The 24134-nt window shown below is 35.2% G+C and overlaps 1 protein-coding gene across 2 annotated transcripts; it reads right to left on the reverse strand.

Annotated features, from left to right (window-relative positions):
• Nucleotides 1–752: 752 nt before the first annotated feature.
• Nucleotides 753–17144, reverse strand: LOC131629162 (uncharacterized). 2 transcript variants are annotated; one of them, XM_058899965.1, is made up of 19 exons: nucleotides 16785–17144; nucleotides 16641–16715; nucleotides 16316–16466; nucleotides 7697–7765; nucleotides 7432–7604; nucleotides 6885–7022; nucleotides 6464–6589; nucleotides 5730–5828; nucleotides 5386–5506; nucleotides 5233–5296; nucleotides 4475–4529; nucleotides 4271–4395; nucleotides 3020–3093; nucleotides 2801–2850; nucleotides 2584–2670; nucleotides 2311–2361; nucleotides 2148–2231; nucleotides 1903–1953; nucleotides 755–1577 (listed from the first exon to the last, which is right to left on the reverse strand). In XM_058899965.1, exons 1-19 carry the CDS (start codon nucleotides 17112–17114, stop codon nucleotides 1470–1472), a joined length of 2031 nt encoding a protein of 676 aa, XP_058755948.1. In that variant the 5' UTR covers nucleotides 17115–17144; the 3' UTR covers nucleotides 755–1469. The 2 variants fall into 2 exon arrangements, with proteins under 2 accessions (XP_058755942.1, XP_058755948.1); XM_058899959.1 differs by having other exon boundaries at nucleotides 753–1953.
• Nucleotides 17145–24134: the final 6990 nt, after the last annotated feature.

Here is a 24134-nt window from a genome sequence, read left to right on the forward strand (position 1 = left end):
AAATGTGACTTTGAATATGCATATCCGAAGTCACCCTTTTTTAAAAAAGGGTGTCTTCGGAGATACATATCCGAAATATTTCAATTTTTTGGATATACATAACCGAAAGAGCTCAATACTTATTAAAAAATTAAAATCAAGGTGAATCAATACAACTAATAATATAATTAATTTTATATATATATATATATATATATATATATATATATATATATATATATATATATATATATATATATATATATTATAATCAAGATATAATAAAAATATTAGCCTAATAAATATTTAAATCAACACCTTAATTTTATATATAAAATTAATAATAATAATAATAATAATAATAATAATAATAATAATAAAGATATTTATTTATTTATTTATTGTTTTTTTGGTTACATAATAAAATCATTTCATAAACTAATTTTCAAAAATAATTTTATAGTTAAAAAAATTCATTTTCAAAACAATTTTAAAGTTAAAATTATTTTACTAACTTATATAAACGAAAAATATTCTTATTATATTTCATAAGTAATAAGAACAACCAATCCACTTTTCAGAGAAAATGGAGTCTCAAGTCTTTTTTTATGAAGCCAAACATGACATCAGTCGTAAATAAAATTACCTTTACGGCCAGTTCATATTTAAAGAAAAAATCTTGATATATTACACAACAATAATTTTTTTTTAATTTTTAATAAAGGATGATATATAAATAAAAAAGAGCGTTAATCCCAAAGATTACGAAAATCTAAAAAAAATGTATTCTTAACCTATTCTTTACAAAATTATTCCGAATTCTCAAAAGAATAAAATAAAAAATGACAGTAGCACTGGTGCTGAGCACGAAATTCGTCAAAAAATCAGAACAAGTGTTACCTTCCATACAAATGTGAGGGATGATAAAATGAGAGTAACTATCATTAAGGAGACAAAAACTCCATTTGTTTCTAAAAGTTAAAAAGACTAACTTATGTTGATGAAAGCTTTGACAATCAACTAGAGTCGGTTTCGATCCAAAGCTTAGACCAACCGCTATCAATACTAAGCTCCTTAGCCTTGATCACAGCTCCAAATTCAGCATGAAGAGAAGAAACACCACAAAAATTCTCCGCAAATGCCAAAAGAAAATCACCTTTATGATTTCTAAAGATACTGCCCCCACCGGCCTGCTCAATGTCCAGAATGAAAGCTCCATCGCAGTAACATTTGATTCGCCAAAAGGAGGGGATCAAATAACTTCTTTGATAACCAGCGATTATTACCGGCAATAGGTAATCATTAATCATTTCTTCGAATACAAAATTGAGTTGCTTTATTATCACTATCAAAGAATATTTCTTTCTGGGCTGCTGTATTACAGTAGTGCTTGAATTTAAGTTAGAAGTACTTAAATTTAAGTTAGAACCTGAAGATGAAAACTTTAGCTCGTACTATACTATAGGGTGAATAAATCAATGTTAAAAAACTTAATCGAGGAAAAACTCCTCGTGTTCCTTTGCCTTTTTTTTACTCATGGTTTTACGCTTCTTAGCATCAAGGTATTTCTTCCTTAACCGGATGGTCTTTGGAGTAACCTTCATGTAAAAAAATGTCACAATTAAAATAATATGATAATATTGATAGCATTTTTCCATCACAATCATTCCCTTCCAAATCAAATTGTGGGGGGATTAGAGCACTAAATCATTGAGTGATTATTTGATGGCAAAAATGATTAGGGGATAAACAGGACAACATGATATTTGAAGAACCGACTCGGGATTTGTAAGTCATAAACCTTTAGTGGGTACTGGACATAGAATGGAGGTGCGTTGAGGAAGAAGCACCCTTACATATTTTCACTGCAAAAATCAGATAAAACTTTCTACAGCATTTTTTAAATTCTAGATTGGAACATACCTCGATAAGCTCATCTGAAGCTACATATCCTATGGCTTCTTCAAGTGTCATCTGCAACCAGAAATCATTAGGTGTGAGATAGCATATCAAGCTCAGGGACCGTCATCTTATTAGACTTTTCTGCTAACTACTTTAGGTCACATAAAAATTATTTCACAGCCACAAAAATGAAGCCAGGTCCAGTACAAAAAATTTGCTAGAAATCCAGAGATTTAAAGGCATAATTATGGCACATAAAGACATACGAGGCGAGGAGGAGTCAGCTTCACATTCTCATCCTTGGAAGCAGCGCGTATATTTGTAAGTGGTTTAGTCGCCATTGGATTAACCTGCAATATATATCGGTCTTTGTTAGTGAGTCGCCAACATTGACGTAACACTGGCAGTTAGGCTAAGAATTCTTCTTACATCAAGATCTGTATCCCGTGAGTGTTCTCCAACAATCATACCATCATATGTCTGTAAACAAAAGAACAAGCATTACAGGCAGTATGTGCAATACAAGCAAAAGCTAGATGAAACAGTATAAGGAAATTTAAATTAAGCACACATTCTTGTGTTTCACTACTACTCCAAGTTCAAAGTATTTTAAGCATAATTTGAATAATGTTCCAGTCTCCAGAACGAAGGTATATGATACAACATATAATACATGAAATAGCAGAAGGGATTGGCTTCTACCTCAATTCCAGGAGATACAAAAAAAGTCCCACGAGCTTCTAAGCTCATTAATGCATGAGATGTGATTGGACCTTTACCCACTGACACCTGTTCAGTTAGAGGATCGTCATTCAGTACTCAGGTGTTAGAAAACTTGACCAAAAACACGCTCAAAGCAGCTTTATGACTTATAACAAATACATCATGTGAGTAGTAACGTGATTAATAACAAACATACCAATACTCCTTTCCTCACATTACCAAGAGGGCCTCGAAATTTTTCATATGCTGCAAGGTTACAATAATGCACATTGTAAAATATATGAACGTAGCATGTAGGTATAAAAACAACTCCGATAATAGCTTCATTGTAAAAATCAAAGTGCTCAAAAATACTGAAAATCAACATCTTTGCATGCTAGATGGAAGAGAAAGTTTTTTAGTAGAAGGTGCATACTGAGGAAAGCACGGTGCATGAACCCAGTTCCACTTGTCTCACTGCTGAACACACTCCTGTAACCAACCAAGCCCCTGAACAAACAGTAATAAAGAAGTTACTAGATTTGTTGCACATCTACACTCTAACTGTAATGCCTGTTAGAAAATATTAATGCTATACTCCCTCCGTCCCAAAATAAGTCTTTTTACCCAAAGAAATTTGTTCCAAAAAAAGTGTCGCTTAACTTTATTTTTTCAAGCGCAACATTAATTAAATTTTACCAACTTTACCTCTAATTAATATTGTCTTCAATAACTTCTAGTTATTAAATAATACTATGCATTTATGACAATGTATAATAAGGAACGGTAATTAGGGACAATTTTGTAAAAGTGACACATTTGTTCCTTCAATCATTATTTTTCTTATCTCAGTGTATCTTAGAGTATCTCTTAAGATTAATTTTTATATTTCTTTATTATTATCACAATTTCTTTCCATATTTAACTAGGATAATTACGATCTGGAGTCATGTATTAAGATACACCGAGATAATTAGGGTTGAGTTAGGCTCAACCACATTTCTTAACCTGGTATCAAGAGCCTCGTTTAAAATCTTGTGGACCACCTACTATGGTTTCCACTATGGGGCCATCAACCATTTATTTCCACGCTCCAGTTGTCTAATCCTGGGCGTGAGGGGGTGTGTTAAGTGTTCCACATCGGACAATATATGACATGAACATGTGTTTATAAGTGAGGGTAATCCTCACCCTACAAGCCGATTTTATAGGGATGAATTAGGTCAAACTCTAATTCTATCATGGTATCAGAGCCTATCCTAAATCCATTGTTGAGTTTCCCGCATCGTCCACGCTTCGGGCTCATTGAGGTCCAAGCGTGAAGGGGTGTGTTCGAATTTCCGCCTTAATTGCGGCTCTTTGACTTGCCTTCATTGCAACTCCTAACACCTTCATTGTGTTAGCTTTGAAGGGGTGGATTTAGTCCCCCACATTGCTTAGAGATATGGCATGGGTTGTGTTTATAATAAGTAAGGGCAATTCTTACCTTAGGGCAATTCTTACCTTACAAGCCGGTTTTGTATGGATGAGTTAGGCTCAACCCAAACTCTGAGAGATATGCATACATATATGGGGTTCCACAAAAAAGATATACATCTAAATCTCTTTATCTGTGATGTGTACAGCACATGAGGTTCCAGACCAAAGAGATAAGTATCAAGATGGAAAAAGAGACAACAAAACCAACCTTGATGGACAAGTCAAGGACAATTTAGTTCGACCAATAGCTCCGGCGACAGGACCCATGTCGGTAACCTCAGCTCGTCTATGAGACAAAGTCTCCATTACAAAGCCAACGTGCCCATCATTTACCTGGGCTAGATCCATTGTGATGTTAAAAGTCCAAACTCACGCACAAGCATATACTATAAACACCAAATTAAATTATTACCTCAATTGTAACTTCTTCTATTGGCTCAAGTTTCTGACCTTTTTCGGTTTTATACCTAACAAATTCATAGCAAAATGACATTAATATGGAGTAACAACAAAACCAAGCTTTATCCCACTAAGTAGGGTCAGCTACATGAATATGTGTATCATATAATTTGACCAAAACCTCTGAACTGTCAATCAATATACAAAATTTGGCCAGATCAAACATTTTTGCAAGGGGTAGACCTTTCAAGAGTATTTGACATGAAGTTAAGAGAAGTATGAATAAAAATAATGCAAGAATAAAAGACCAGCCTTCAAAACTCTACCCAGGGGTCGAGCAACACCAGCTCTGTGTTTATTGATTTTTATTTATTCATGACCATTTGCATCTGTTATTTGAATCTTATTAATTTGGGAGTCTTATTATGTTATTAGGGCTATTTCCTGGACTTGTACTTGATTTAGAATAGTGATGTAAATATGAGCACAAGGTTAATGTCATGCACCATATTACTACTCACCATATGGGCATTAATCATTCTCCCATGTATAGCTTAAGCTTTATAGGAGACAAGGTCTTTGAAAAATTCAATAGTCTCTGTCAAAATCTAAGCAATAATACGCAAGATATACACAGGAAACTTAAAGTATTTGCTCAGTATTATTTAATAGCATGACAAACTCAAAAACAACGCTAAGCAAGCAAAACCACATCAAGTCAAAACCAATAATCACACTAAAATTTCAGAGCTTCAGTCCTCGGAAACTCACATGACTTTAGGTGGAGAGACAGATAGTTCAAATCCCTCGCGCCTCATATTCTCAATCAAAATACCTGGTAACATAAATGTGCTGAGCTGCTGCTTAAGCACAATAAATCATAGACTTTCAATATGTATGCAATTTCAGTAAAGAAGAACAGACCCAGCTGCAGTTCTCCTCTTCCTTGAACTTCAAACATTTCTGACAAGCATGGAAGCACATTTATGGCAAGGTTGGTTTCAGCTTCAGCCGTTAGTCGATCACCAATTTTTCCCCCAGTCAACTAAAAATATCCAGCATTAGCCTATTTACTTGATAGAAACAATAACTACAACTTAATAACATATTAAAAATATTTATAGAAAAACTATATGATGCAGCTTCAATGAAAGACCATATGGTTATGTCTGAGTTTGGATTTGAGAAATCTCCGACGAAACTTTTCACACAAGCAGTGAAGCAACAAAAGCAACAAATAAAGTAAGGGTAACACAAACACAACTTACATGAGTACCATCATGACCAGCTAATGGGGAGTCGTTTACACCAAAGGTCATAGAAATTGTTGGTGGATCCAATTCAACCGTGGGCAATGCAGACATAATCTAAGGCATAAAAACATGAAGTTACTCCATGATAGTAAAATTCTCAAAATACAGGACATTAGTTACATATAAATTGATTGTTAAACATAAATAAAATAAACAATGTTTATCTCAACCAGCAACAAATGGATATTAGGGTGATACTAGACAATTTGGTTTAATAATTTTATCCTGGTTTATATTATCTTATTCTGATTTCTAACTTTGAATAGGAGTACATAATGAAGGCGATTGGCTTTATTAGTAGAGTAAACATTTGAGATACTTTCATTATTTTAATATGTTGAACTTTCCGTCAATCAGATAATCATATGATATGAGCATTACACCTTAGTGAATTACTCTAAGTTTATCTCGAATCATGAGTACCAAGCCAAGAGGAATCCTCTTAGATTGCCCTACAATAACCTTGGTATTCAAGAGCCTAGTTTGGCACTCTTGTTTGAACGTTGAAATTATCTGCAATATTAACCATCAACTGCAATATTCAAGAGCCTAATTTAAGCATGTCTATGTCTTAGTTTAAAACTTGTACAAAAATGAAAAAGGTAATCATGAAGGTCACATCAAATGACACGTGGCTTTTTTCATTAAACTATAAAAACGGAAGTATAAATATGAAAACTTATAAATACCTCCACAGTAGTGACTGTATGTCCGATAGATGGACTTGCCAAACCAGCAATTGAAATTATGTCACCAGCTCCAGCACAATCAGTTACAACCATGATTGTACCCTTCTTTTTCATCAGTTTCACCACCTTTTAAATGAAAACTCATGAAATTAGTGCTTCTTACACTACAAAAATCATTTTAAAAAAAAAACAAAACAAACGGACCCTTACAGTTTCCATAAATGACTTTTAAATGAGTGATAGAGATATATTTTTAAGCGCTGTCTACACAATGAACAGTAAAAATGTGCAGTGGATAGTTTAACAAATTAACACATTAACTGAAAACCATTTAGCTCTTGCCACTTAACCACCATGATATCAGACCAAAATACCATTCTATCCAACTGTAAATGTAATTGAGAGCTCATAGATCTACAACCTTTCCTTCTTCAAACTTTTCAGCACCAGAATCTTTGTTACGTAGTCCGTGAACCCTGTCACCAACACGAACAACCCCAGAATACACACGTCCAGTTAAAATCCGCCCAAGATAAAGGTCCTTCTCCATCATCGAAACCTGAAAATCACTATTAAGCATGGTTTCCACTGATTCGAAAGTATAAACCCAAGAACAGTATCGGGAAACAAGAATAAAGAGGATTTGCACAAGAACAAGTGAGACCTGACTTTCCTAAATCCATTCTGTTTTTGTGATCTCTTATAATTAGTTGTGACTTGTTACTGTGATCATATGAATAGGGAAGCAGACTTTGAAGTAATGAACATTCAGTTTGTATTCAAAATTCAATGATAAATAGGATTGAGCTATATGAATATCCTCTATATAAACTGCACTTGATAAAAAGGGAAAAGGTGCATTGTCAACAAAAGAAAATAAATACTGCATCAAAAAGACAACTTCCACGAAAGGAAGCTTATCAGATAAAAGTGACACTGATAAATTCATCAATATTTTAAATACCAACCAGCATTTGGAAAGGTGCATTAATGTTTGCATTTGGTGGAGGAACATGTGTTACGATGGCATCAAGCAACTGTGACATATTTTTGGCCTCCGCAGGAGGATCCTTGGTATAGGTGGTGGATGCCCATCCTTCTTTAGCAGAAGCATAAAGAACTGGGAAGTCAAGTTGCTCCTCTATAGATACAAATAAAACATTAAATTTCAGAAAACAGAGTTTGAATTACAAAACAATCAAGCATAATCCTCATATGTTTTCTTTGGTGTACCTGTAGCGCCCAGGTTCGCAAATAGATCAAACACCAGACTCTCAACCTCATTGCATATCTCCTCAGTAACTACATGAAATAATAATCACAAGATTTAGGGATTGAAGAAAAGAACTTTTGCATTCCATGTTTGATTTAAAAAAAATTATATGGGACATTACAAATCTAGAAATCAGGTACAAGGCAAAACTCTAAAACTTTACTATTCAGCAAGTTATGGGACAGCTTTAACAGTGCAGTCCAAAAACATAAAAAATTATCAGTATACGCACCAAACACTGCTATTTATATTATATAACTAATATAACAATTAAATTCTCTAACTCACATTTCACATATGTACATATACGTGCATATATTGCAATGTTTAGCATGAAATAAAGGCTGTACAATACAAAAATATTGATGTAGATTTCACATTGTTTTGTTTGCAATGTGTTTCTATGCTTAAGTGTGCATCAGATGCACCACTAGATCGCAACAATAGAAGTACCTAAAAGATGCAAGGAAAAAAATGTGGGTGAGACAGTTAAATAAATCTTTGCTTTCAGGTGATTACTGTTACTGTTATTATATTATTTGTCACTTCTAAAAGTAACACTAATTTGAGAAAGTATTAAGATCAACTTTAATGTTTTATTGCATGGAATGTGGCATGAAGGAGAACCGAGACAACATACTCAAAATTATTAAGAGAAACAACTTTAGAAAGTTCTAGAATAGTTTGGACAGTCACACCACTGTAACTTTTGTGCACTTGTGCACAGTATCCCTACTAGGTGTAATTAATCCCTTGATTTTAGGAAACTAACTAACTGCAGTTAGTTAGATCCTAGTGATCTATAAATAGGTCAAACCCCCTGTAATTCAATTAACAATCAGAGTATATCAACAGAAGGAAAATATAGTTGAGAATTCTCTCAACCATATATGAATTCTATGCATTTCTAACATGGTATCACTGTATCAGAGCTAGGTTGGATCAGACAGTGCTTGCTTAGTGTTTCTTGGCTCAGCATGAGCAATGAGAAGAGTGGGATGAAGCCTAGAGCAGACAATGCCATCTTTGGATCTAGTGTGCATAGGATGACTAGAGTCTACATATCTGTTAGCTGGATTTTTCGACGTGTCTTTCATTTTCGAGGTATCAAGAAAGAAGTGAAATGAGTTGGGAAATATTAGATTTTTCGACGGGAAGGTTTTGACAAGTTTGAAGAAATACATTGAAGTTCCTTCATGTATATTGATGTTTCGAGACTTAGTGAAGTTGAGATTTAGATTCGGACATTGTTTCGACTACAAAAATTTGAAATTCAAAAATAGGCTAAAAGTAACTGTTTTTTGGCCTTATCTATTTTGGAGGACGCATGGAAGTGAATCAAAGGCATGATACATGCAAGCGACAACGTGTCAGATTCTGAAGAAAAGACCGTTTGAGACGGTTGTTTCGATTTTTAGTATAAATCGGAGTTCTAGTATTAGATTTTCGTGTGTTCAATTGTAAACCAAACTCATATTACTCAAAGTATCTAGCGAATTGAAAAGAGTCAAAATTGAGTGAAATGTACGTATGGAACACCATTTTTATTCAATGCAAAGTCATTTTCATTAAGTTATCTTTCTCTATTTGTATCATTCTGTCAAAGTCATTTACATTTCTCTCTATTTTACAAAGTATCTTTACATTACTTTGAAGATTTGTTTCATATCGAAATCTTCACTTTTAAATGCAAAATACAACCACTTCAAAAAACCTATACACATATGTCCTAGGATCAATCTAATCGATCCTGCAGGCAACAAAATTATCATTTGGAAGACTAGCCGCTGTTTACGAAATTTCACCATAAACAATATCCAACGATGTTATCTTTAATGAACATCATTTCCCCTATCCTAACCTCTTCAAAACATCACCCTGCCTTCCCTTATCAAATTTTCTCTATTACATTTAGTATTCTCTCAAAGATTTACGCCCACTTGACCACTTTCTTGGTATTGAAGTCAAGCACAGGCATGCTTGGTTCCTTTCCCTATCCCAAGGCAAGTATATAAGGGATCTTCTTACAAAGGCCAATAAGCTTGAATCCAAACCCATTCCATCTCCCATGGTTGTTGGCTTAACTTTTTAAGGATGGCTCTGATCCCTTGCGTGATCCAACGATGTACAAGTTTGTGGTGGGTGCTCTTCAATATGCAATCATCACCAAACCCGTCATTCGCTTTGTTGTCAAAGAAGTGTGCCAATTCATGGCTAATGCCCTGGAATCCCACTTGCAGGCTGTGAAACGAATCCTAAGATATCTCATTGGCACTATCTCTTGGGGATTGCACTTGGCTCCTACTTCTGTCTCTCCCATCTCTCTTCAAGCCTACTGTGATGCTAACTGGGGGGTCTGACCCTAATGATAGAGGGTGCTGGTATGTTACTTGGGAAGAATCTCCTCTCTTGGTGAGCTAAGAAGCAGCCCGTGATATTTCGTTCCAGCACTGAAGAAGAGTAGAGGAGTTTGGCTCTTGTAACCTCTGAGCTGCTTTGGATTCAATCTCTACTATAAGAGTTGGGCATCAACTACTCCTCAACCAACTACTGTGACAATATGAGCACTATTGCTTTGGCTCACAACCCTATTCTACTTTCAAGCACGTGGAGCCTGGCCTTTTCTTTATCAGGGATAATGTCTTCAACAAGCAACTAAGAGTTGTGCACATTTGTGGTCAACATCAGTGTGTTGATGTCATGAATAAGGCCCTATCTTCAATCAAGTTAGAGGAGTTTAGGTCCAACCAACTATGTGGAACTTTTCCTCATCCCCCTTGGTTAAGCTTGCAGGAAAGTATTAAGGGAAACAGCTTTAGAAAGTTCCAGAATAGTCTGGACAGTCACACCACTCTAACTACTGTACACTTGTTGCACAAGCTTGCAGGAAAGTATTAAGGGAAACAGCTTTAGAAAGTTCCGGAATAGTTGGGACAGTCACACCACTCTAACTACTGTACACTTGTAGCACAATATTCCTACTAGGTGCAATGAGACTAATTCCTTGAACTTAGGAAACTAACTAACTGAGGTTAGTTAGATTCTTGTTATCTATAAATAGATCAAACCTCTTGTAATTCAGTTATCCATCATAATCATAATATACAAACGGAAGAGAAATTCAGCTGAGAATTTTATGCATTTCTAACAAAAATCCAGAAAGAGGATACATGGAGAATGAAAAGGAAAATTGGAAAATTTGAAAAAAGAAGTTGGTGTTGTTTTTTGGTCTGTTTTTAATTTTTCTACATGCATGTCATCAACATAAATCATATTCTTCATAAAACGGTATCGAGATATTTGTAATGAATAAGATCAATGGAACAGTAGTAACGTAGGGAAAGAGAATTTATTGATGAGAACAGTAGTTGATTTCAAATGAGGAAATTCAACAAACAGGTACAATGCAGAAAAGAAATCAGAGCAGAGAGAGAATAATCAGAGAGAAGAAGGTTCACACATCATTCATCATATCCTCCTACATTCCACTAACAACAATATATAACTAGCCACTGACTGATTCTGTTAGCTTCAGACTTGGCTTTTTCTCTCTCTTGCCACGTCCCAGCTCCTGATTTTTAGGGAATTCGTTATGATTCTCCTTGCCCACTAATGCCTCGTCACTTGATTGCATTTGCTCCTCACGTGCCTTGTCATGTGTTACATTACCTTCCCCTTTAAAATCAACCTTGCCCACAAGGTTGAAGTCAGGATAACTAGCCTTGATATCCTCAATATCTTCCCAAGTAGCATCCTCTTGCAAGCCATTTTCCCACTGAACCAGAATTTGTCCCACCTGATAAGTGCCTCTAATGACAGTTCTAGTTGCTAAGACCTGAACGGGTTGCATCATTGGTCCCAATTCTGTAACTGTGAGCGGCAACGGCATATACGGTTCATGCGTATCTCCCTTAAAAAGTTTCAGCTGAGATACATGAAACACCGGATGAATTCGTGCAGCGGGAGGAAGCTCCAATTTGTAAGCAACATTGCCGATTTTGGCCAAAACTTTAAAGGGTCCAAAGTATCTCATAGATAACTTTTGATTCTTCCGCAAGGCAGCTGAATGTTGTCTATACGGTTGCAGCCTAACCAACACTTCATCACCAACATTCAGATTCACGTTGCTTCGCTTCTTGTCAGCTTGATTCTTCATTACTTGCTGAGCTCTTAGCAGGTTGCTTTTAAGCTTAGCTAATAATGCATCTCTGTTAGCTAACTGTTCTCTAACCTCTGTTGGATCCTCATTGGAGCATGGTATTCTGACAATTGCAGGAGGTTCTCTGCCATATAAAGCTTTAAAGGGCGTCATGCCTAAACTCATGTGGTACGCAGTGTTGTACCAAAACTCTGACCAAGGAAGAGCTTTGACCCAACTTTTAGGATTCTCGTAAGTGAAGCATCGGAGATACATTTCTAAGCATTTGTTCAATATTTCTGATTGGCCATCCGATTGTGGATGATATGCTGAAGACATAGCTAAAGTAGTGCCTTGTAACTTAAACAATTGTTGCCAAAAGGAACTAGTAAAGACCTTGTCCCTGTCAGATACAATGGACCTTGGAACTCCATGCAACTTAACTATGTTATTCATGAATGCTTCCGCGACATTCTTGCTATTGTAGTCAGCTTTTAAAGGCACAAAATGAGCGTATTTTGTGAGTCTATCTATCACCACCATAATCACAGATAATCCAAATGAATTTGGCAAGCCCGTAATGAAGTCCATGGCGACATCTTCCCAAACCTGTTGCGGTATTGGTAACGGTTGAAGCAACCCAGCTGGGAGGGTGTTATTTGCTTTAGCTTGTTGACAAATTAAGCATTTGTTTACAAATGCTTTGACATGTTCCTGCATTTTTGGCCAGTAAAATTGTGCTTTCACCCTTGCCAATGTTCTAGTGATCCCTGCATGACCACCAATGGGAGAGCTATGAAATTCCTTTAGTATCATTTGGATCGTCCCATCTTCACTAGGTATCACCAACCTATCTTTCCAGTATAATAACCCATCTCTCACTGTATATTGATGTGCTTCAGACGAGTTTTGACGTTCCTCCATCAGTTGCTTCAAGTGAGCATCCCCTTGCAATTTAGATCTCAATTCGTCCAAGAATAATGAATGAGGTTCTGACCAAGCTAACATAAACATTCTTGAAAGGGCATCCGCCGCTTGATTATCTTTGCCCGGTTTATATTCAATTTTGAAATCGTAGCCAAGGAATTTATGTAGCCAAGCCTGCTGTTCTGGTGTTTGGAGAGATTGATCCAATAAACTCTTTAAGCTTCTCTGATCAGTTCTGATAATGAATTTGTTCCCCAACAAATAATGTCGAAATTTGGCTAATGCCTCAGTGATGGCTAGCAGTTCTCGAATATAAGCAGACTGCTTTTGCATTCTCGGAACTAACTTCTTTGAAAAATAAGCGATAGGGTGTCCATTCTGACCCAGCACTGCTCCCACTCCAATACCTGATGCATCCGTCTCAAGAATGAATGGTTGCGAAAAATCCGGCAATGCTAACACAGGAGCTTCAGTCATTGCTTTCTTAAGCTTCACAAAAGCTTCTTCAGCATGCTGACTCCAGGAAAAATTGTCTTTCTTTAAAAGGTCAGTTAAGGGGCCGGCAATATTAGCATACGATTTTATAAATCGTCTATAATATCCTGTGAGGCCTAGAAATCCTCTCAACTGCTTGACATTGGTTGGTGTAGGCCACTCCATCACTGCTTGCACTTTAGTCACTTCCATTGCCACTCCACTCCTTGAGACCTTATGTCCCAAGTACTCGACTTCTGTGGCCCCAAATGAGCACTTTGACAGTCTAGCATACAACTGGTGTTGTTGTAGAACTTGTAACACAACTTCCAAATGCCTTATGTGAGATAGCCAAGAAGGGCTGTATACCAAAATATCATCAAAGAACACAAGGACAAATTTCCTCAAAACATCTTGAAAAATTTTGTTCATTAAGCATTGAAATGTGGCTGGTGCATTTGTAAGGCCAAAAGGCATTACTAGCCATTCATAGTGTCCATGATGTGTTCTAAAAGCAGTCTTGTGTCTATCATCAGGTTGGACAAGGATTTGGTGGTAACCTGACCTGAGATCCAATTTTGAGAAATATTTAGCTCCATACAATTCATCCAGCAACTCGTCGACAGTTGGCATCGGAAAACTGTCTTTCACAGTTATTGCATTTAATGCTCTATAATCCGTGCAGAACCTCCAGCTTCCATCTTTTTTTTTTACGAGTATAATTGGGGAAGAAAATGGACTGGTACTAGGTTGGATTATGCCTTGCTGAAGCATTTCTTGGACCATTTTCTCTATTTGTTCCTTCTGTGTATGTGGATACCTGTAAGGCCTGACCTTAACCGGATCTGAGCCTTGTTTTAGTGTAATTGCATGATCATGTTCTCTATGAGGAGGCAGAGAGTTGGGGACTTCAAACACTTTCGCATATGTGTGCAGTAAAATGGCTAGTTCCGGTTGAATGTTGGTTGGCAATTCCAATAGTGTATCTTCGGGTACATTGTTCTGAATCAAATTAATTGCAAAGCATTCCTCGATAGCATGAGTGTTATGCAATCTTCTAAAATGATGGAGTTGGGCTGCAGTCGGTTGTGTGTTGTTTTCACCTTGTAGAGTAATGAACCGACCATTTTGCAAGAACTTCAGTGTTAAGGCTGCATAATCAGCCACATGAGGACCTAGTGTAGCTAACCAATTAGAGCCTAAAATTACATCTGCCCCAGAAATTTGTAACAAATACACAGGAACTGTTAGCTCTTGCCCTTGAATATGCATAGGTAAGTGTTGAATAAAACCTTCTGCCTTCAATAACTGACCATTCCCAACTAACACTCTCAGGTTGGGTGCCGGTTCTACAGCTAATCGCAATGCTTGAGCAACCCTTGGTTGGATGAAATTATCTGAACTTCCACCATCCACTAAGATTTTGACACTGATGCTACCAATTTGTCCAGTAAATCTTATGGTGCCTACCCCATGTGATCCTCTCAAGGCATTTAATGACAGATGATGTGTATCCTGACCTGTGTCAGCATGCTCCTCCACTGTATCCTGACTGTCCTGTTGAATGTGCTCCTCATCCCCATCCAATTGTAACAGCATCACTTGTCTATTAGGACATTTATGTGAAGGTGAAAATTTCTCATCACAAAAATAGCATAGGTTCTTTTCTCTCCTCAATTGAATCTCAGCAGGGGAAATTTTTTTTATGTTTTGGTTTCTATTGGTGAATGGTTTGACTGGTGGTGTAGGTAATAGTGGAGGTAAGGTAGATTTGGGGTGATCATTTTTTTGGAAATTTGTTGAATATTTTGGTGAGGCTGAAGTGTTTGGGCTAGTATTTCTGGCTAGGTTGGAAAATGATTTTGGTTTTTGTGAGGAAGTGTATTTTTCTTCAAACAATTTAGCTAAAGCCACAGCTTTGGTCAAGGTTTTGGGTTCCATGGCTCTAACATCCCTGCTAATTTCTTCCTGCAATCCACTAACAAAACAATCCAAAATGGCTGCTGCACTTAATCCATCCACCCTATTAGCTAAGGCGGTGAACTGCATATAGTATTCATTAACCGTTGCTGATTGATGCAATTTAAAAAGGGTCGCACGAGGGCAATCATAAGCCGATGGTCCAAAATCTAATTCCAGGGCTCTAGTAAAAGTTTGCCAAGAGTTGAATGGTTCAGTTTTCTGAAGCATTTGATACCAAGGGACCACATCATGATCTAAGTGAACGGAAGCAATAATCAATCTATCAGCATCAGGTGTAGCATAATAGTCAAAAAATTGTTCCGCCTTGAAAATCCAGTCCATCACATTTTTTCCATCAAATCGAGGGAAGTCGAGTTTGACAGATCTCACCTGAAACGCGTTCCTCGGGGAATCCTTAGTTGATGAGTTCGCAGCACCATGGGGAGACGCTTGTAGCCGTTGCAGCAAGTGAGCCAATGTTGTGTTGAGCTGAGAGAATTGTGCTTCGTTAACCCTCTGGAACTCCTCCATTCTCGTCAGTTGAGCGTGACCAGCAACTTCTAATCGCTCAATATGTGAGGTCATGGATGCACTAACCAGGTCGATGGCATCAGCATTCTTCTTCAGCTCAGCGTAAATCTCTTTCATACGAGTGTTGTCTGCCATGGTGTGATGAAAGCACCAATGTAATGAATAAGATCAATGGAACAGTAGTAACGTAGGGAAAGAGAATTTATTGATGAGAACAGTAGTTGATTTCAAATGAGGAAATTCAACAAACAGGTACAATGCAGAAAAGAAATCAGAGCAGAGAGAGAATAATCAGAGAGAAGAAGGTTCACACATCATTCATCATATCCTCCTACATTCCACTAACAACAATATATAACTAGCCACTGACTGATTCTGTTAGCTTCAGACTTGGCTTTTTCTCTCTCTTGCCACGTCCCAGCTCCTGATTTTTAGGGAATTCGTTATGATTCTCCTTGCCCACTAATGCCTCGTCACTTGATTGCATTTGCTCCTCACGTGCCTTGTCATGTGTTACAATATTGTGGCAGAAAAATAGAGAACTAACCAGCAGGCCGGTCTACTTTGTTTAAAAGAAGAATAGGCCGCAACCCATACTTTAAGGCTTTTGCAAGAACAAACTTAGTTTGAGCTAGTGGACCTTCCCCGGCATCAACAACCAAAACTGCTCCCTCAACCATACCAACTACACGTTCAACCTAGAAATGAACCAAACACAAAAATAATAAGCATAGAAGTACACCACAATCATTATGCGGTTTTCACTAACTCGGCATCAAAAACAAAAACAAACTACTCTATACAATTAAAATTTCAATACAAGGATCCAGTTACTATGCTTAACAAGCTATAGTTTGAAAGCCTGAATTTACCTCGCCGCCAAAATCAGCATGTCCAGGAGTATCCACCATGTTGAGTTCATTTTCTTTCCATGCAATAGAAGTAACCTAAAAACTCAACCAATCAATTTACTGCAGGTCACAAAGGAAGCGTTGAATTGAAAAGGAGAAACAAACCTTGGAAGAGATAGTGATGCCGCGCTCGCGTTCGAGAGAAATGGAGTCCATGGCGCGCTCGTGCGGGATATCAGCGCCGCACTGGCGGAGCAGACGGTCCATGAGAGTTGTCTTACCGTGGTCGACATGAGCTATGACGGCGACGTTGCGAAGGCGGGCAGGGTCGAGGGATCCGGTGGGATCGGAAGAGGAGGCGGCGGCGGTAGCGGCGCGGGAGAAGTAACGAGAGGGTGATGAAGTGGCAAATGATTTTCTGGTGGAAGACCAGAGAGAACGAAGAAAAAGAGGACACGCCATTAGGGTCTTGGGTTGGCCATGAAGTGCATGCATGTGACTCTGCTAACTCAATAACATTGGAAAATTCAGAGGTCACACATAACAGAAAAAAAATCCAAATAACCATGTTTAATAATTTATTTACACCAAAAACCATATTTTCGGAAAAATTACCGGTATGACCAGGTTTCAGAGGTGGTCTCCACATAGGAGCCACCTCAGGTGGCGCCAACCCCCAAATTGTCACAACATATGCGCCACCCAGGGTGGCATCAATGTTGTTTTTTTTGTTTCTAGCCACCTAGGGTGGCGCCTTCTCACATTTTCTTTTTTTTTTTTTTGTTTTTTTGTTTTTTTTTCTTGTTTATATACTAATTTTTTTTTTTTTTTTTTATTTATTAATAAAATGGTTTTTAACATAAATAAATAAGTTATATTTTGATTATTTTATTTATTAATAAAATTGTTTTAACAATTAAATAAATAATGAAACACCACATGTCATTCATTCCAAACATTACAAGTACAAGAAATGCAGAAACAACATTAGAAATACGGTCATACAGTTCAAACATTACAAATACGGTACAAAAAAGATAAATAATAAAACATGGATATTATGCTATTCACGACCCCTCCGACCATGACCCCTCCGACCCGGCGCCGGACCATGACCCCTCTCACCGCCAGTTCCGCAATCTGGAACTATTCGAATCCGGTTGGAAGGATCTCGACGAGCCACTTCTCCACGACCCCCCCTATTCCTTGGTTGTTCTTGTTGTGTCTGGGTAGGCGGTCCTCGGATTAGCCCCTCCATGCGCTCATTGGACATGTATTCTTGTATGTTGCTGTCAAATAGTCGGGTCCCCATGCCCTCAAAGATTTGTCTTGGCGGTGGAGTTGCGTCACATGGTCGGTAAAACCCAGCGCTTGATTGACCTTGAAAAAATGGCATTGTTTGCTGGGGTGTGGTGTACCCATATTGTTGGTGTTGTGGAAATTGGGGTGTGGGGTATCCATGTTGTTGGTACTGTGACGATTGAGTGGTCATTTGCTCGTTTGGGTCGTAATTGTCATCTAGACCCATGTCGGGGCTGGGTTGCCTATTGTAGCTGGAGGGGCCGGCGTATTTGTACAACAACTCATTTCAAGTGATGGCAAAGGAGGATTATTGGCCTACGTATGAAGGGGACGTGGTTTGGCATAATGATAACATGCGGAGAAAGAAAAGAGGCCGCCCGAACAGCACCCGGATCACAACTGAGATGGATCATGAGAAAATGGTACGAAAGTGTAGCATATGTCGTGAAGTCGGGCACAATAAAAATACCTGTCCTAACCGTGGATCAAATTCCACCAACAATTAGTTGTATGTCATCTGTATTTTTATTGACAATGTTTTTGTATTTGTATTAGTATTCGTATTTGTATTTGTGTTTGTATTTGTATTTCTATTTGTTATGTATTTGTATTATCCTTTATTAAATCAACTAGTTATGTCTTTGTCTCGTAGTGAAATTGTCTTCATGGCCCATACTGTCACTCTTTATTTTGGACAGTCAGTCAAATACGCATGCTTTCGTCTAGTCCCATCAAGTCAGTCATTGATTAGTGTGTCTGCATTTATCATACATGTTAGGCGTGCTTGTAAACAGTACGCAACATCATTAATTTTTTCTACCCACTACTATTATAAATTAGGGGCTCCTATGGTTGAGTTTACACACAGATACACAAAATCCAAATACCAAACAATCACACAAACACAACCATGCCTCGCCGGACAACCACTAGGCCAGATGGATGTCACCGGACAACAGAGTTGCCGCCCCGGAGATCAACATGGCGTGCCGAACCTGAGCCGGAGTATCGCAGAAGGAACAGACATGTCATATTCTCCGCCGTCAAACCTCCCATGCCGGTTATGTTTTGGAATATCTCTTCCGTCGAGCAACTCAAGAGGACTCTCCTGAGATTTTTAGAGGGGGAGTACGAGGCCGGCGAACAGATAAGAAGCATCAAGAGGCTTAAAACAAGGGCCGATCCTGTGACTGGAGCAACGATAAGTTTCTGGCATAAGGTGGAATACGACATTGATGTCATTCAAATGATGCATGGACCTAATGACATTGTTTTAACCGTGGTGATTTCTTAGATGTTTTACTTTATCTTTTCTGTTGGTTATTTTCTATGTACCTTTTAATTAATCAATGAACTACTCTTTTCCGTGGACGCTCGACTTAACTGATTCACTGAACTTATTTATTTATGTTAAAAATCATTTTATTAATAAATAAAAAAAAAATTAAAAAAAAAAATAGTATATAAACAACAAAAAAAAAACAAAAAAAAAACAAACAAAAAAAAAGGAAATGGGAGTAGGCGCCACCCTAGGTGGCTAAAAACCAAAAAATCAACATTGATGCCACCCTGGGTGGCGCATATGTTGTGTCAATTTAGTGGTTGGCGCCACCTGAGGTGGCTCCTATGTGGAGGCCACCTCTGAAACCTGGTCATACCGGTAATTTTTCCGAAAATATGGTTTTTGGTGTAAATAAATTATTAAACATGGTTATTTGGATTTTTTTTTCACACATAACTAATCACAAAATTTTAATTAATTAAAAAATAAATACTGATTTTTCTCTCTCTTTAATCTCAACCATCCCATAAATCTAATTAAAAACAAAATTAAAATTAAAATAAATTTAAAAAGTATTCTTTCGTGTCAATGCAAGAATTACTCCATTACAATTTCCTTACTTATTATTAATATTTTATATAGGAATATATAAATAATAAAAATTAAATATTTTCCTTTAATTTTATTATTATTAATGTCAACTAATTAAAAATAAAAAAAGAAATAAATATATATATAAAAATTTTATTTTAAATAAAAATAATAATATTTATAAGTAAATAATATTTTATTTTTAATATGCAAAATTAAATTAAATTAAATATAAAAAATATAATTATATATGAGTGTATATATATAAATATATATATATATATATATATATATATATATATATATATATATTTATATTTATATTTATTACTTGTTGATTTTTTAAAAAATATTAGATTTTGTAACACAAAACAATCTGAATTGATTTGCTTTTAATATGTAAAATATAAATCCTAAATCAAATTAAATATTATTATTTAAAGTTTTTTTTTATTAGGAGTTTTCATAGAACCACTTCTACCTTGAAGTGTTTACTAAAAAAATAGAGATTGATGGAGATTTGGATCCTCTCATATCATTTCACTCGTGTTTCTATCATGTTCTACTATAAATCATTTGATCTATTATTCTTTCTCCTTTGTAGTGTAATAAAAACAAGAATTCCATTAAGGTCTCTCAAATAAATTACAATTAAAATTAAGTTCTTAACATAGTATATCAGAAGTTAACAAAAACAACACTAAACCCATGGTTGCTTATTTCAATAATTAAATAACCACTGTGTAATAGAATAGAATTTGATACGAGATATAGAAACTGTTAGAAATTAAATAACAGTCTTCTAATAACCTACTACAATGTAATGTAAATATTATAAAACTCCTTCATCTTGATTTTGAAAATGTGATATTAAAAAAGTGATATTAAATACTAGTAAAACTCTTTCTAATAACCTATTACAATGCTAATATTTTAAAAAAGTGATATTAAATTCTAGTAACCTGTGATATAAAAATAAACTAGGTGAGCTTATTTCTATAAGCTCTTTTGAATTTGAACTTATTTTATTTTGAAGCAGTAACTATAATGATGTTAAATTAATCTGATATGGAGTCCTAAGGTGTATTCCTGTTGTTTATCAATACAGTCTTCATTCTCAGCTTGTGTTGAATAGCATTTAATTGACTTTTCTATTGTAGGTTGAGCTTTGGATGGACTGGTAAAGGATAGAACACAATGTGCTCCAAATGGATACTATTTTATTCCAGTATATGACAAGGTAAAACTTGCATAGATAAGTGTACATAGAAGCTTATTCCGGTCAACTTTTCCGCATTAAAAAACAGTGATTCTTAATGCAATTATTTTCAATTATTTTCTCACCATTCTTCACTCTTATTTTGAACCACGATTAAGCTAAGATGAGTTAAGAGACAAAACCAAACTAGACACAAACATAGCATCACAAATTCAAAATTGATGGATAAATCAGAAGAGAGATTCATTTTCAAGAAGCATATAGTGGATGAAAGTACAATCAGAATCAATATCTTTCTCCTTTACCATTTAGAATGTCATATTCAATAAATTTAAAAGAGAAAAAACGTGAAAACTGAAATATCTGTTGACTGACTGACTGTTGTTGCGGATGGTGGTGCAGATGGCCGGAGGAAGGTTGTTGGCTTGTTGCAGACGGTGGCCGGTGGGATGAATGAGATGGACGAACTAGTGAAGGAGATGAGTGAGTCTTGAGATTGGGGGTGGCCGACGGATGGTTTGAAAATGGGAGTGAAAACCTAAAATTTTGTTACAATTATATATATATATATATATGTAGGGGCACTCAAGTAATTTCTTATATAACCGGGAGTGGTTTCGGGTTTCGGGCGCGGGTTTTACACTACCCAAATCCGCACCCGAACCCGAACCCAAACCCAGTCAACTCAGATTTTTACCCGTTGACTCGGGTTCGGGTTCGGGCGGGGCCCGCAGGTTCGGGTTCGGGTCTGTCTGCCATCCCTAGGTTTAAGGAGGGGCGGGCAGCCCGTTTTGCCACCCCTAGTTGAGATTATGAAGGAGAAAGAAAAATCAATATTTATTTTTTAATTAATTAAAATTCTGTGATTGGTTGTGTGTAAAACAATTTCTTAAATACGTGTTCACTAATTTTCCCTCAATAACATTATAGTTTCCTTATTTATTATTGATATTTTATATATATAGGAATATATAAATAATAAAATTAAATTTTTTCCTTTAATTTTATTATTATTAATGTCAACTAATTAATAATAAAAACAGAAATAAATATATATATAGCAATTTTATTTTAAATATAAATAATAATATTTATAAATAAATAATATTTTATTTTTTATATGCAAAATTTAATAAAATAAATATAAAAAATATAATTATATATGATATATATATATATATATATATATTTTTTTATATTTAAAAAAAAATCAACAAGTAATATATACATATATATATAAAATATATATATATATATATATATATATATATATATATATATATGTATATATTACTTGTTGATTTTTTTTAAATATAAAAAAATATATATTAGATTTTGTAACACAAAACAATCTAAATTGATTTGCTTTTAATATGTAAAATATAAACCGTAAATTAAATTAAATATAATTATTTAAAGTTTTTTATTTGATTAGGAGTTTTCTTAGAACCACCTCTATCTTGAAGTGTTTACTTAAAAAAAAATAGAGATTGACGGAGATTTGGATCCTCTCATATCATTTCACTCGTGTTCGTATGATGTTCTATTATGAATCATTTGATATATTATTCTTTCTCCTTTGTAGTGTAATAATTTACCATTGGATTTGAAATAGGAGAGAGGGCTAAATTAAAAATGCATGAGAGGTAGAGTTGTCAATATGGACTATCCGGCTCTAAACGGGTCGGGCCATGCGGCCCTCGGGCTTTTCAGGATCAGGCACAAAAATCTCATATTTAAATAGGCTCTATTTTTACTACCAAGGCCCAGCTCTATGTGGGCTGCGGGCAATCCGACCTTAAATGAGATGGTCCATGCGGGTCTCGAGCTTTTCAAGGGCAGGCCCAAAAAACTATATTTAAATGGACTCTATTTTTACTACCAAGGCCCAGCTCTATCTGGGTTGCGGGCTACCCGGTCCTAAACGGGCCTATTTATAAATATAATAAAAATTCTCTAAGTAACCATGCAATAGCAATTAAATTTCATATATATATATATATATATATATATATATATATATATATATATATATATATATATATATATATATATATAATTTTATATCTAAAATTACGATTTCTAAATAATTCATATTCTAAATAATTCATATAAGTTACAATTAAAGGGTGCTTTTGATTTGCTAAAAAATGAGGTACTGAACAGGACAAGTTTTTTTGTAACCTGTTTGATGCAGAAACTAATCATGGTACTGGACAAAAAATATGGCAAGAGACTGGACAAAATCATGAATTTTTGTCCCCCACTAAACCATGGGACAACTTTTTGTCCAAAACAAAAATTATTAAAAAAAATATCAAAATACCATTTTTTTACTCTCTTTCTCATTATTTAATATTTTAAATCAGAAATATAATACTAATATTTTATATATCAATAAAAATATTATAATAAAAATGATATTATTTTGTTCGATTCATCGACATATAAAACATAGTAGAGAAAAATATTTCTATTTATTATTTTTCTTTTCTTATTATTTAATATTTTGATTCATAATATTAATATTTCCATCAATTCAAAAAAAAATATTAATATTTTTATATCAATAAAAAATATTATATTATTTTGTCTGCTGCATAAACATACTAAACAAAGTTGAGTAAAAAAATTATTTCTTCATTTTTTTCTCCTTATTATTTAATTTTTTATTCATAAATATTATATTTTATATATCAATAAATAATATTTTAGTAAAATTATATTATTTTATCAGGTGCATACATATATCAAACAAAATCGAGAAAAAAATTGTCCAGTGCATTAACCATCAAACAGAGTACAATACAAAAAGTTGTTTTGTACTGTTCTGTACTGTCTAGTACTGTTCTGTCCAGTACTTCATATTTTACAAATCAAACGCACCCAAAATGTAAAACAACACATTAACTTAACTCCAATTATTCAAAATACATCATAAATTATCCAATGTAACGCACAAAATTAAATAATTTGTTACAACAAATTTTAAGATAAAAATATTCATGACAATTAATATTTTATAACAATAATAATTAAATTGATGGGATGTTATTTTATAGCAAATTGTTATATATAATTTATACTAACTCTATCCTCCCATAAAAATTACATCCGAACT

This window comes from Vicia villosa, linkage group LG1 (assembly GCF_029867415.1).
Source record: "Vicia villosa cultivar HV-30 ecotype Madison, WI linkage group LG1, Vvil1.0, whole genome shotgun sequence".
Taxonomy (NCBI): Eukaryota; Viridiplantae; Streptophyta; class Magnoliopsida; order Fabales; family Fabaceae; genus Vicia; species Vicia villosa.

What these genes read in the sequence shown, in the direction of transcription:
- LOC131629162 (XM_058899959.1), bottom strand. Translation starts at nt 17,114, where the DNA reads ATGCATGCACTTCATGGCCAACCCAAGACCCTAATGGCGTGTCCTCTT. An exon ending in GCATCACTATCTCTTCCAAG is followed by an intron (nt 16,716 to 16,784) that starts GTTTGTTTCTCC and finishes TTGAGTTTTTAG; the next exon opens with GTTACTTCTATTGCATGGAA. An exon ending in GTCTCTCCACCTAAAGTCAT is followed by an intron (nt 4,530 to 5,232) that starts GTGAGTTTCCGA and finishes TGAATTTGTTAG; the next exon opens with GTATAAAACCGAAAAAGGTC.